We start from the raw sequence: 13,819 nt of genomic DNA, 5'->3' as shown, positions 1-13,819 counted from the left end.
GGATTCATCCAGCCCAGCCTTTCGCATGATGAATTCTGCATATAAGTTAAATAAGCAATGAGACAATATACAGCCTTGTCGTACTCCTTTCCCAATTTTGAACCAATCAGTTGTTCCATATCCAGTTCTAACTGTAGCTTCTTGTCTCAGGAGACAGATGAGGTGATCAGGCACTCCCATTTCTTTAAGAATTTGCCATAGTTTGCTGTGGTCGACACAGTCAAAGGCTTTTGCGTAGTCAATGAAGCAGAAGTAGATTTTTTCTGGAACTCTCTAGCTTTCTCCATAATCCGGCGCATGTTTGCTATTTGGTCTCTGGTTCCTCTGCCCTTTCGAAATCCAGCTTGCACTTCTGGGAGTTCTCGGTCCACATACTGCCTAAGCCTGCCTTGTAGAATTTTAAGCATAACCTTGCTAGCGTGTGAAATGAGCGCAATTGTGTGGTAGTTGGAGCATTCTTTGGCACTGTCCTTCTTTGGGATTGGGATGTAGACTGATCTTCTCCAATCCTCTGGCCATTGCTGAGTTTTCCAAACTTGCTGGCATATTGGGTGTAGCACCTTAACAGCATCATCTTGTAAAAATTTTAATAGTTCAGCTGGAATACCATCACTTCCACTGGCCTTGTTATTAGCAGTGCTTTCTAAGGCCCATTTGACTTCACTCTCCAAGATGTCTGGCTCAAGGTCAGCAACCACACTACCTGGCGTGTACTAGACCTCCATATCTTTCTGGTATAATTCCTCTGTGTATTCTTGCCACCTCTTCTTGATGTCTTCTGCTTCTGTTAGGTCCTTACCACTTTTGTCCTTTATTATGGTAATCATTGTATGAAATGTTCCTTTCATATCTCCAAGTTTCTTGAACAGATCTCTGGTTTTCCCCATTCTATTGTTTTCCTCTCTTTTTTTGCATTGCTCATTTAAGAAGGCCCTCTTGTCTCTCCTTGCTATTTTTGGAAATCTGCATTCAATTTCCTGTATCTTTCACTATCTCTCTTGCATTTTGCTGTGTATTCATAAGAGATTTGATTTAGATTGTGTCTTACTAGATGTTAATTTGTTTATGTATGCCACCACAGCTGCGAGGATTTTAATTGCGAAATATTGGAAAAAAGAGGAAATGCCCTCTCTACAGGAATGGCAAATGAAAATGTTGGACTTTATGGAACTGGCAGAATTGACAGGAAGACTCCGAGATCAAGCAGATGTAAGAATGGAGGAAGATTGGAGAAAATTTAAATTATACTTAGGGAATTATTTTTGAGAGTTGAAAGTCTGAACATCTAGGGAAACACAGAAGTTAAGGCAATAGGGAGAAAAGAGGAGATTATAAAGTAGGAAAATTGAGACATCAGGATGATGAAAATTAAATGTAACGAAATAGAAACTGTTACAGATGTACCTAAAATGAAAATCAGATAGAGGGGAGTTGGGGAAGCAAAAGGGACAATGAGTTAAAAAGATGATATAAGATGATGTATGTGTTTTTTTGTTTGTATTGGTGTGTTTTTGTTTTCTTTTTGGTTTTGGTATATTGATGTTTTTGATGTTTTGTTGAGCTATTTTGGTATGTTTTTATGTTATAAAAATTTTCAATAAAAATATTTATATATAAAAAAAGATTGTGTCTTACTGGCCCAGTGGTTTATCCTACTTTCTTCAGCTTAAGATTGAATTTTGCTCTAAGAAGCTGATGATCTGAGCCACAGTCAGCTCCAGGTCATGTTTTTGCTGACTGTCTAGAGCTTCTCCATCTTTGGCTGCAGAGAATATAATCAATCTGATTTCGATGCTGCCCATCTGGTGATGTCCATGTGTAGAGTTGTCTCTTGTGTAGTTGGAAAAGAGTGTTTGTGTTGACCAGCTTGTTCTCTTGACAGAACTCTATTAGCCTTTGCCCTGCTTTGTTTTGAACTCCAAGGCCAAACTTGCCAGTTGTTCCTTCTATATCTTGATTCCCTGTTTTAGCATTCCAATCCCCTGTGATGAGAAGAACATCCTTCTTTGGTGTCATTTCTAGAAGGTGTTGTAAGTCTTCATAGAACTGGTCAATTTCAGTTTCTTCAGCACTGGTAGTTGGTGCATAAACTTGGATTACTGTGATGTTAAAAGGTCTGCCTTGGATTCGTATCGAAAGCATTCTATCATTTTTGAGATTGCATCCCAGTACAGCTTTCGCCACTCTTTTATTGACTATGAGGGCCACTCCATTTCTTCTATGGGATTCTTGCCCACAGTAGTAGATATGATGATCATCCGAACTGAATTCGCCCATTCCCGTCCATGTTAGTTCACTGATGCCCAGGATGTCAGTATTTATTCTTGCCATCTCTTTTGATCACCACCAGCTTACCAAGGTTCATGGTTCTTACATTCCAGGTTCCTATGCAATATTTTTCTTTACAGCATCAGACTTTCCTTTCGCTTCCAGGCATATCCACAACTGAGCGACCTTTTGGCTTTGGCCCAGCCACTTCATCAACTCTGAATCTACTTGTACTTGGTCCTCCACTCTTCCTCAGTAGCATGTTGGACGCCTTCCGACCTGAGGGGCTCATCTTCCAGCGTCATAACTCTTATATGCCTGTTGTCTTTGTCCATGGAGTTTTCTTGGCAGGGATACTGGAGTGGCTTGCCAGTTCCTTCTCCAGGTGGGTCATGTTTAGTCAAAACTCTCCACTATGACCTGTCCATCTTGGGTGGCCCTGCACGGCATAGCTCATAGATTATCTGAGTTATTCAAGCATGACAAGGCTTACAGCCAGCCATAAAGCTTACAGCCAGCCATATAGTATCTGAAATTGCAAATGTGCTTGCCAAAAAGGGCTGGAACTTCAGAAGTACAACTCCAATCTTTCTCAAGGAATGCACTTCTCAATTACCGTAGTACTGGGGAAACAAAGAAGTTTAGTTATCAGTACTGCCATTAGGGATATAAGAAGACATCATTTTTCATTCTGCCCAGTATTTGACATACTGTATATTCCTGCGTATAAGACTACTTTTTAACCCAGGAAAATCTTCTCAAAGGTCGGGGGCCGTCTTATACGCCGGGTCGTATTTCTTATACGGCGAGTATATCCCAAACTCTATATTTTAACTGGAAAAGTTGGGGGTCGTATTATATGCCCAGTTGTCTTAAATATGTACGTAGCATAAATTACATTGCCATTGTGTTATTCAATCCCATTCAATTTGATGCAAAGGAAATTATGGAAATAGGATGGGGAAAATACTAGATTTATTTCTGTTCCCAGGTTACGTCTTTACCATTGAGGGTAGTGGCACAGTGCCAAGGTCCGGAGGGTGCCAGAGACCTTGGGGACAGTGTGGGGAGGTAAGCGAGGCGGAACAGGGGCTTGGTGCCTGCGCGCCTCCAGCGCCAGGGTCATCCCTGCCGGTGGGAAGGCTCCGGATGCTTTCCTGCAGTCCGGAGCTCTCCCCGCTGGCTCCGCGGTGGTGATCTGGCCACAGGTTGGGGCCGCTCTCTCTCTCTCTCTCCCCTCCCCCCACCCCTCCGAGCTCCTTCCACAAGAAAGGATGAAACGGAGCCTTGTTGTGTGCATCCGTCAGAAATTGGCAGGAGGCGGAGAAGGTGAGTGGAAGGGGGAGCCGAGGTGAAGAGGGAGGATGTAAAGGAAGAGGTGGTCGCAGGGCGCTCAGGTGCTGGTGGCAGCCCCGGCCTGGCAGGAGGCATGGAGGCTGGTTCCCCTCGAGGGGCTTCCCTTTGCTCTTTCCTAGCCAACTTCGCCTCAGAGGTGCAGTTTGGAAACTCCCACCCTGGCCACCGTTCCTTGGGCTGCCCTCTTGCCTTCCCACAGCCCCCTCAGTGTACACTCAGTTTCTCCCCTTTTCCCCCAACCATAAACAGGAATGCCATAGGTATGGGGGGGATTGTTGTGTTGGCTTACTGCATGTATTTCAGGGGAATTCCCACCTCACAGTACACAGATCTGTTCTTGTCCATACAAACATGCCGAAAGCAGGAGTGGTTTTTCAGGCAAGGAGGAAGGAGAAACAGGCTTGCAATTTGAATGGCAACCTGTGCCTTGATGCAGCTTGGTTTCAGGCCATTTGAAAACAACAACAAGGCCCGTTTTCATTTGGGTGCCTCCCCATTGCTGCCTCCCCCTTGCTCCTGACTCAGCCAAATGAGGGAAATGTGGGCTGTGGAAAGGTGCACATGTTTGCGCTGGTCATTGGTTACCACAGCAGCCCTGTTGGGTGGTTGGAACTAAGCAGCAACTGAAACGTAGGGAGCGGAGGAGTTTGTAAGCGCAGCAAAAGACACCAACTTAGAGCCAGCAGGAGATGTACTAAATATCCCCGGCCGGTGTTCTCTGGTGTGTGTACATAAGGAGGAGGCCTGCTGGCTCAGATCAATGGTTCATCTAGTCCAGCATCCTGTTTCTCACAGTAACCAACCAGGAGCCTATGTAGCCCAGAAGGGGGGATGTGAAGGGGGATCAGAGGCACAGGTGGGATCTGCAATGAAAGGTTCCAGTGCTTAATGCTCCTGCTCACTATTCCATTCAGTTAACTATGCCCTTTTCCATGATAATTTAGGCGACAGGTGAAAATGTTATATGAGATGACCCTCGGGGTCCTTTCCAACCCTACAATTCTATGATTCTAACAAGGCCTTTGGCTGATTAAACAATTTATGGCCTTTTAAATGTGTTTGTGAGAAGGGCATTATCAGTTTGTTTTTCTGATGTGTATTTTGTGTTCTCATTTTGTATTTTTATGCTGTAAATTTCTCTGTAGTAGTAGTAGTAGTAATAATAATAATAATAATAATAATAATAATAATAATTTATTATTACCCCACCTATCTGGCTGGGTTTCCCCAGACACTCTGGGTGGCTCCCAACAGAATTGATGATGATGATGATGATGATAAAGCAATAGAACACCAGACATTAAAAACTTCCCTAAACTTCTCTGTGATCATATCTATCTATTCCATTCCTCTTCCAATCTGATCTTCTGTTTCCACTTCATCTTTCAGCACTGCAGCTTCTCAGTATTCCTAGTCCTCTCTGCTTTTGGAGTTTCTTTAAGGTTTTTTTAAAAAGGAAGAAGAAGTTTTTTTTGTATTTAGGAAATCTGAGGATACCTCTATCCCTCTTGTATGTGGGTGCTGGTGATTTTGCTACAAAAGCAATGACACTGACATCTGAACAATGAAGATAAAGGAAACGGGGTGGTCCTACAACAAAATGTTATGTGTTTCTGGGGGGAGCCTTTGAAAGTCTCGCTTCTTAGGCCTACAACTAAAAAAAGGGTCAACAACTCGGGGAAATTGGGGGGGGGCAGAGGGATCTTTGTTTAAGACAGCCCTGTCTGTTCTAAACATGGGCAAATAAGCAGACACTGCCAATTTCCATGGGCAATTTCCTGTTTCCATTTTCTTCAGAATTTTTTGACATCCCTAACTACAATAACAGCCTTGGTTCAGAAAGAAAGTACCATACATGTTCAGCATCTCAATGTGGGTATCTGTGAGTTGTACTATACCATTTCAGGTAGGGGAATCAAATATATCAAATGCATTTCGGGGGCAGTTTCTGCTGCTGCTGCTTCAGCAGCCAGAACTTCCACTACCGTATTTTTCGTTTTTTGTTCCATAAGACACACTTTTTTCCTCCTAAAAAGTAAGGGGAAATGTATGTGTGTCTTATGGAGCAAATGTGTGGTACCTGGAGCCGAATTGCCCAGCAGATCGTGTGTTTTTTTAAAAGAAAGAGCTAACAAGAGGGAAAGAGGAAGGTGCTCAGCAGCTGATTGCAAGAGATCAGGGAGGGAGATAAGGGACGCTAGCTCCCTTCCAGCCCGCCCCCTTGCCCAGGCCTCCATTGTTGAATGTTCTGCAGAGGGATGCTATTTGTTTCCCTAGCATCATGTGAGTGGCTGATTGGATTATCTGGCGGATTAGATTATCAGAAGCTGCAGAACAGTGAGTTGAAAAGAATTTTTCCCTTTGCGAAGTAAACAACTTTGAGCGGATTGATCCTTTAAAAAATGGGGCTTTTCCTCTTTGCAAAAGAAGCTGCACAACTGTGAGCTGATCCCCCCCAAAACTGGGCTTGTAGCGCAATCCCACGGACACAGGGACTGGACGCAGAGACACTTGCACTTTATTATAGAGGATGCATCTCTGGGTTATTTGTGGGGCATGGGAATCCGTTCATTTTCCCCTCCAAAATATAGTCCAGCCCACCACATGGTCTGAGGGACGGTGGACCGGCCTACGGCTGGAAAAGGTTGCTGACCCCTGATCTAAACTCAGCAATATACATTGAAAGGCTCTCTTGGGCCCTTGTTATGTTTGCAGAAAGGATTACATTGTGCTGTCTCAAATGGTTTGGGGGAGAAATACCCTTTGTAAGATAGCCAGGACATCATTTAAAGGTATATTAGCAAGTTGTGCTGGTGCTATTTGATTGAATGTGATGCTGAACCCAGGTTTCCTAACCCTGCAACTCCCTTGGAATGCTAATACAGGGGTGGCATTTGCGTTTGAGAACACACATTCCTCAAATTAAGGTAGCTTTGTCCTCAACCACAGGGGAGCTTTGTGTTCCCCCTCCCACACCGTAGTTTCCTATGAAAAGGCGTCGCTTAGCAGCCAGATAACTGAGAGAGGATCACATAGCACATAACTGACTGCCTTTTGGGGGCTAGGCATATTTCTACCAGGGGTGAAACTGGGCTTTATTTCACCCGGGTCAAAGACCCAGTTTGGTACCCCCTCCCCACAACTGTGCATTTGCACACAGGCTGGGAGCCTCAATGGTGCCCCCTGTAGGCTTCACGAAGGGCAAAAAGCCTAGCTAGCCCCCCAACAGCTACAGCCCTGTTTTTACACATCTATGTTTACCCAAATCTTTTCTCATCATCAAAGCAGAATTTACACACACCTCTAAAAGTTTTCCAAACCATTAGATAGCTAAAGATATGAAAAATAGCATTGTAAAGCACGGATGAACAGAGCAACTTCCAGCTGAAAGACAGGGCCATCCAGGCCAGGCAGCATTGCTTACAGAAGCCTCAAAGGAAGCTCCCCCCCCCCCCAGGGGCAGCTATCAGAACACTCATCACCCCAAAGGTCAGTGGTCCAAACACAAATATTTATGCAATACAAACAGCCAGTCTGCCCAGTTCCTTACTCATAATTGTACATAATTGCTGCAGATGAAACATCATTTTAAATGTTTTATGTTCTCTATCCTTACAAATATCAGAAAGACTTGAAAAGACACCATGCTCGCATGCTGAAATGTAAAAACAATGGTAATGATAATGATGATAATAATTGTTATAATAGTTTTATTATTTGTACCCAGGGCCAGCTCTAAGGCAAGGCTGGGTGGCACAGGGCGGCAGGCCACCTGGGGCGCGCTGCGCCCACCCGCCAGCCACAGTGGGAAACGGGGCAGAGGGGGCGCCGGAGCGATCTTCGCACCACAGCACCAGGGCGTCCAATATGCTTTAGACGGCCCTGTTTGTACCCCACTTGCCTCAGCCACTCTAGGTGGCTTCCAACAGATATAAGAACACAATAAAACAGCTGCCTTCAGATGTCTTCTAAAAGTTGTATATTTATTCATCTCCTTGACATCTGATGGGAAGGCCCGCTGCCTGGTTCCCTGTAACTTCACTTCTCTCAGTTTGTAAAGATATGAAGTCAACATTTAAGGGCACAATGAATGATTTCAGTGTGGTTTGCACAAGAGAACTTTCAGGTAAAGTGTTCTGTAGAATACTAGTCTAATAAAAAAAAGGAAAATGATGGATGAATGTTAGTTACTAGCATCATGCTTATTTTTTATTTACATTTCAAGTATTTATAGACCGCTTTTCATCAGAAAAGATCACAAAGTGGTTCACAAAGAAATCAAACAAGTAAAACACAATATATACTCCCACTCACCCAATAATCACACAAATTCCATGCCATTTTATTTTAGACTGAATACTTTTTTGTTCAAATGTCCCAGTTCTCTAAGTGTCCACAGTGTTCACAGTGAAATAGATTGACCATCTATCTGACATGGAGTGTTTTAGCTCAGCATTTCCTGTTCAATTCAAGTAGAAGTTCAGCTCATAGATGAAAATGCACGTGAATCGTCTATGATGTCACAACACCATAGAAGAATCAGACCACAAAGCCTATGCAGTTAGCAGCCAGAATGAAAGACATACCTTCCTCCGGTGAGATGGCACAATGAAAAAGGTCTCAATATTATGCTTCTTCAAAAAACTGTTCCTTTCATGGCCAAAGCCTGGTTCGACCTCGTAGTCCCCATTGAGGCACTCTAAGGTGGTCTTTGTAATATGCACTTTCCTAGAGATTAGGTGGGAGGAGGCAGGAAAAAAGACAAGTTGTCAGTGCCTTGAAACATCTGCTAGGTCACCATTTTTTTCTAGCCTATGTGTATACACACACACACACACACCACACACACAGGGTGAAGAAGGGTGTTTGCTAAACCCCAATCCAAATCCTCAACAGGTTTGGCTGGGGAAATCTTGGACATTCCCAAAAAGATTGTCTCATCCAGTTTGGTCCTAGCACCAAATCAATAAATGTTTGCAATGTATGCCCTTTCAACAGAGTTGGTGGCATATTAACACACTGAGTGGCATGAAGTCTTGCCATGGTGCTGACAATGGAGCGACCCCTCTGACATTTGCAGATGCCACAGGCTTTTCCTGCAAGAATTCACCACCCTTCACTGGGGCCCTGAATACCCTTCAGCAAAGGCGCAGCATGTGTCAGTGGTGCCTGGGGTGCATACCACTGGCGCTGCTGGAGTGACTCCCTGCCACCCAGCAGAGCTGCGCTGCACACCTGCCCAAAGGGCATACCCACACTGCCCTGCCAACTCTGTGCTGTTTTGCAAGGTTGCAAGGCTGCGTGAAGAGGCTGCAGGAGGCATGTGCCATTCTGGTTCTTTTCATGCAGCCCTGCAGCATCGCAAAACGGTGTGGGGCTGGCAGGGCAGCATGAGTGCGCTCCTTGGGCACATGTTTGTTGTGCCCATCAAGGGCCATGGGGGGCAGGAGCACAGTGGAGCAGGGCTGGCAGGGCAGTGAGGAGCAAAATCACCCACCCCCAAAAATGCACCCTCCCAGGGCACCCGCCCCTCTGCCCCCCCCCCCCGACACCACTGGGTGGGTGGCAGAACTTCAGGCTGAGACTTACCCAGGCAAACCTCCAGCCTCCATGACATTAGCCAGAGTCACATCATTTGACCAAACATCATACTGCCATTTGCGAAGGCCCAGGACACCACAAAGCACCCTTCCTGTGTGCAGGCCGACCCTCATGTTGAGATCTACTTCAGTGGCTTCAGCTACTGATCTAGAAAACACAGAATCAGAATGCAGTACATTAGAGAACATTTATTATCATCTTTCCTCTTTCTGTTCCCCACAAGGGTAAAAGCTCCAGTGTATACAATACTGTAAGGCCAAAACACCCGGCTTATTTTCAATTCCTTGGATGTGGACCACTTAGTCATGAAGATTAAACTTTGTGTTATCTTTTAATCTTTTTATGATGGCCACAGCATTTCAAGACTTGATTACTGCAATGCACTTTATGTGGGGCTACCCTTGTGCTGCATCTAAACGGTTGATAGGGACAGAAACCTGGCTCCATGATAGTACCACCTGAGCCCTTTTATCCCTTTGGGGGCATGTCTGTTGGTGGTCCTCCAACTAGAAGCTGTGCATGCAGGGTTGTGGGTCTCTTGATTGGGATTAGACAGACACTCTCTTTGCAGAACTTCAGCTGCATGGCAAGGACTTTCTTCTCCCCGTGGGCATTTTAAGGTCGTGTTCCATCTGAAGGCAGCCCTGTTTAGGGAAGTTTTTAATGTTTGATGTTTTATCGTGTTTTAAATATTCTGTTGGGAGCCATCCATTATTGTTATTATGTCTCTCTGTTGCTTTATTCTCTGTATGCTTTGTTTTTATGCACATTGCTTAGAAATGCTAATGGTTAAGTGGTATATAAATGGCATAAACAAATAAATGACATCACACCAAAGACAGCAAAAAGCAGCATGATCTTGTAACAGAATGGCTGAGGTTTTTTCACCTGAAATGTATGAGGTTACAGCACTTCTTCATTGTAAAGCTGTTTTTAGGGCACCTGTTGATATCCTCTCCTCTCTTGCACAGGCTTCTCAGGTTGCTTTTGGTCAGTGCACAGGGGGTCCAACTTGAATAAAATGGGAGGTAAGCCCCACCCTGCATAATCGATCCCGTGATATGGTGCATGCACACCATTTGAAAGGCAATGCCCATCAACTGGAGGGGCAGCCCCCTCAAATATTTTATGGGAGGAGCTGGCTCATATGCCAGTGCAGCATTGTCTGCTGAGCCGCCTCACTCAGGAAACAATGCTTCCAGGCAGAGGACGAAAAGCAGGACCTACAGGCAGAAGAGCAGCAAGATCTGTGGTGGAAACCGCAAGCAGCAGCTACTGGGGGTGGGGGCATTTGGCAGCAGGGGCAAGTACACAGGGGATTGCCCTCCAAATTTTGTTTTAAGAAATAGCAAAACCAACATATACCTTGAGTACAAGCCCTTGTGCAGCCAGCTGCATTTGCCCCTTTCATATCACTTTGGCAGCTTCATTATAAAGCAATCTGAGGGAAGAATTCCTCCTTTACTCTCTCAGTGCCCATCACTATAGGAAGACACAGTGAAGGCAGGCCTACATGACCTGCAACTTTCAATGCCAAATACAAATTTGAAGGATGCACAACCCTCCCCCCCCAACATTGGCTAACCAATATGATCTTTTGAATTCATATCCTGAATTTCCTTTATTTGGACTCCCAGGTACCACCTGTGATTCATGGGTGTCCCATGATCCCTTACACCAGGGATGTTGCTGAGCTACAACTTCCATCGACCCCAGAAGGACATCCCCAAGGACCAGGCATGATGGGAGTTGCAGTTTAGCAACACCTGGAGGGTCAAATGTTCCTCAGACCACATAAGAATGAAGGAAGAGCCATACCAGATAAGACCAAAGGCCAACAGCATCCTGTTCTCACTGGTGAACCAGATACCTATTGTAATGATTTCCAGGCAGGCTTCCAAGCCCAGAAAATAATTAACGAGTCTCTGGCAGTTTTAATGATTTCATTTATTCACAATACAATCAGAGCGGTAGCCTTCGGCTCCATAGATATCAATTGGTCACTCTGAGAAATCACTTGTGTCACAACAGGAAAAAAAGCCTTCCCCCTTTTGCACTTCTGTTGCAAATCTACACTGCCCAAGGACAAGCTCCCAGTCCTCTGCCTATCTGATTGTTGCTTAGTAACCCCCCCCCCGTGCCCCTCTTCCCCTCCCTCCTCTTGCGAGCTGTCTGTGTCTGCTCTAACTAACTCAATGAACTCTTGGGGAAGGGGGGCTGAGCCCACTTCCTCCTGCTGCAATTAAAGAGTCAGACTCTTTTTCTCTTCCATCTCCTTCATCAATCACTTACCGTATCTCGGCATGCTCCTGACACCTATAGGAAGCCTGCAAGGAGGACCTGAGTGCAGCCCCATTCTCCGCACTTGTAATTCCCAGCAACTAGTTTTCAGAAGCCCATTGCCTCTCTTACTGTCAGGGAGTTCTTCCTAATGTTTAGGTGGAAACTTCTTTCTTGTAGCTTCAACCCATTGCTCTGTGTCCGCTTCTCTGGAGCAGCAGAAAACAACCTTTCTCCCTCCTCTATATGACATCCTTTTATATATTTGAACATGGCTATCATATCACCCCTTAACCTTCTCTTCTCCAGGCTAAACATGCCCAGCTCCCTAAGCTGTTCCTCATAAGGCATCGTTTCCAGGCCTTTGACCATTTTGGTTGCCCTCCTCTGGACACGTTCCTCCAGGTGAGGTCTGACCAGAGCAGAATACAGTGGTACTATTACTTCCCTTGATCTAGATCAGACATCCCCAAACCTCGGCCCTCCAGATGTTTTGGACCACAATTCCAATCATCCCTGACCACTTGTCCTGTTAGCTAGGGGTCATGGGAGTTGTAGGCCAAAGCATCTGGAGGGCCGCAGTTTGGGGATGCCTGATCTAGATGCTATGTATACTCCTATATTTCTACTGTGTCAGACCAAGACGGCTACCTACCTGAATCTGGAAGATAGTTTACATTCTTGTAAATAGGAAAGGATGTAGCATATATGACCCGTTTCTTTAAAAGGTTTGGAAGCTCTCCTTCCTCCTTGGATGGGTGTTGTTTCCTCCTTAATCCAGTTAGAATTGGCTTGGCCATGGGTGCTTCTGTGTGTGTTGTTACTGAACATTTCTGAAGCTCCTTTGATCCCTGCTCCTTCTTGGTCTTAGGGTAGGCATGCAGAAACAACATCTCTTTCCTCTGGACCCACATCAATCAATAAGGAGATGCTACTGCAGGGGGAGGCAGGCTATAGTTTCCCATGGCTTCTGAATGGGAGCAGCTCCCAGCTCTGCTGTATCAGCTGGCGAGGGTGGAGAAGGAACTTCTCACTCCCCTCCTGGAGACCCTGAAAAGGGCTGGGTGTGTTCTGGTATGCGTGGGAGTGTGGGGTGTGGGGTGACCACACTCACCACTGACATGTGGCCCCTGGGCTGCTTGCTATGAAACAATGTGGCCCTTGGGCCAAAAAAGGTGAGCCACTCCTGCTATGGAAGCATGCAAGCCCGTGAAGAACTTACGTGATAGTGTCAATCATATCCAATCCCATTTCCACACAGCAGTGGGCGTGGTCTGTTTTGGGCTGGGTCAGTCCTGACACACAGTAGTAACAGTCCCCTAAGATTTTTATCCTTCTGCAATGATTTTCCTAGAAAGAGAGAGAGAGAGAGAAAGAGAGAGAGAGAGAGAGAGAGGTTTTTACTGCGGCAGTACATGTCTCTACACTTCTGCATAACATGTTCTCTAATAGTATTTCCATAGCTCTATCACAACCCCCCCTGATGTGTGCAGCCTTTGGCTTAACACATTAGAGCTCAATTACTACTGAAACTAACAGACAGGTTCCACATACTGCAGTGTCATATGGGTACCGGCACCTGTGCATATTCAACCTACGAATTTTAGGATTCATGTTTGCCTTCCCTTTCTCTTCCTCCTTAATTTCCCTTTGGTTGAAATTTAAATTGTGAGCTGTTTGGAGCAAAGTATATGTACACAAAAACTTTGGCTGTGGCTCTTTTTTAGAGTATGGGGCTATTCCAACACTCCTCTATTTTTCTACAAGGATTGAGGAGGAATAGCACAAAACTTCTCCCCTTTAGGCTCACTTTGCAAGTTTAGCAATGACAATACAATTTTTCTGTATCAAAGTAGTTTATTGCATTAGCCATATGACCATAGCACATGTACAAACAAACAGGTCACTGTCACACAGCAATAAAATCTAACAAATACAGTTAGAACATTAAATATAAAATCCAGGAGAATGCGACTGATTAGGTAAAGGCGAAAGCAAGGCATGTTGGCTAAAAGTTTAACAGGAATTTACATAGGACTGGGGCTGGACTAGTTAGCCAAGAAAGCGGCTCTGAGTTTAAGGGCCTGTAGAATGTAGATAGCTACGTCACGTGAAACCAGGGGGTTGGCGTCCACCAGTAAGTACTTCATGTGATCGATGTCCCGTGCGATGGTCGTCGGGATTAAAGGAAGAAGCCTGGATCTTACAGAATCATAAGGAATGCAAAGTCTGGAATAATTGCATTTGCAACAATTCGTTTCTCACTGCAAGTTCACATCTTTTTCAGGGCAGTTCTAACATCTTTCTCGTTGCT

At 45.1% G+C, this 13,819-nt stretch overlaps 1 protein-coding gene across 4 annotated transcripts in view; it reads right to left on the bottom strand.

The window, feature by feature from the left end:
* Window positions 1–13,819, bottom strand: part of ADCY1 (adenylate cyclase 1) — a 175,123-nt gene that overhangs the window by 54,013 nt on the left and 107,291 nt on the right. For all 4 annotated transcript variants that reach the window (XR_015946466.1, XR_015946465.1, XM_035101384.3 and 1 more), the window contains exons 5-7: window positions 12,728–12,855; window positions 9,214–9,372; window positions 8,211–8,352 (exon numbers count right to left, since the gene is read on the bottom strand). Coding sequence is in view for 2 of the 4 variants with exons in the window: in XM_035101384.3 (XP_034957275.1) it covers window positions 8,211–8,352; window positions 9,214–9,372; window positions 12,728–12,855 (429 nt within the window). In the remaining 2 variants the exon portion in view is untranslated. The remainder of the gene's footprint in view (window positions 1–8,210; window positions 8,353–9,213; window positions 9,373–12,727; window positions 12,856–13,819) is intronic.

The sequence above is a fragment of the Zootoca vivipara genome, chromosome 11 (genome assembly GCF_965207765.1).
Source record: "Zootoca vivipara chromosome 11, rZooViv2.hap1.1, whole genome shotgun sequence".
Taxonomy (NCBI): Eukaryota; Metazoa; Chordata; class Lepidosauria; order Squamata; family Lacertidae; genus Zootoca; species Zootoca vivipara.
Note: the sequence above shows the minus strand (reverse complement) of the source record. Positions and strands in the feature narration are given on the sequence as shown.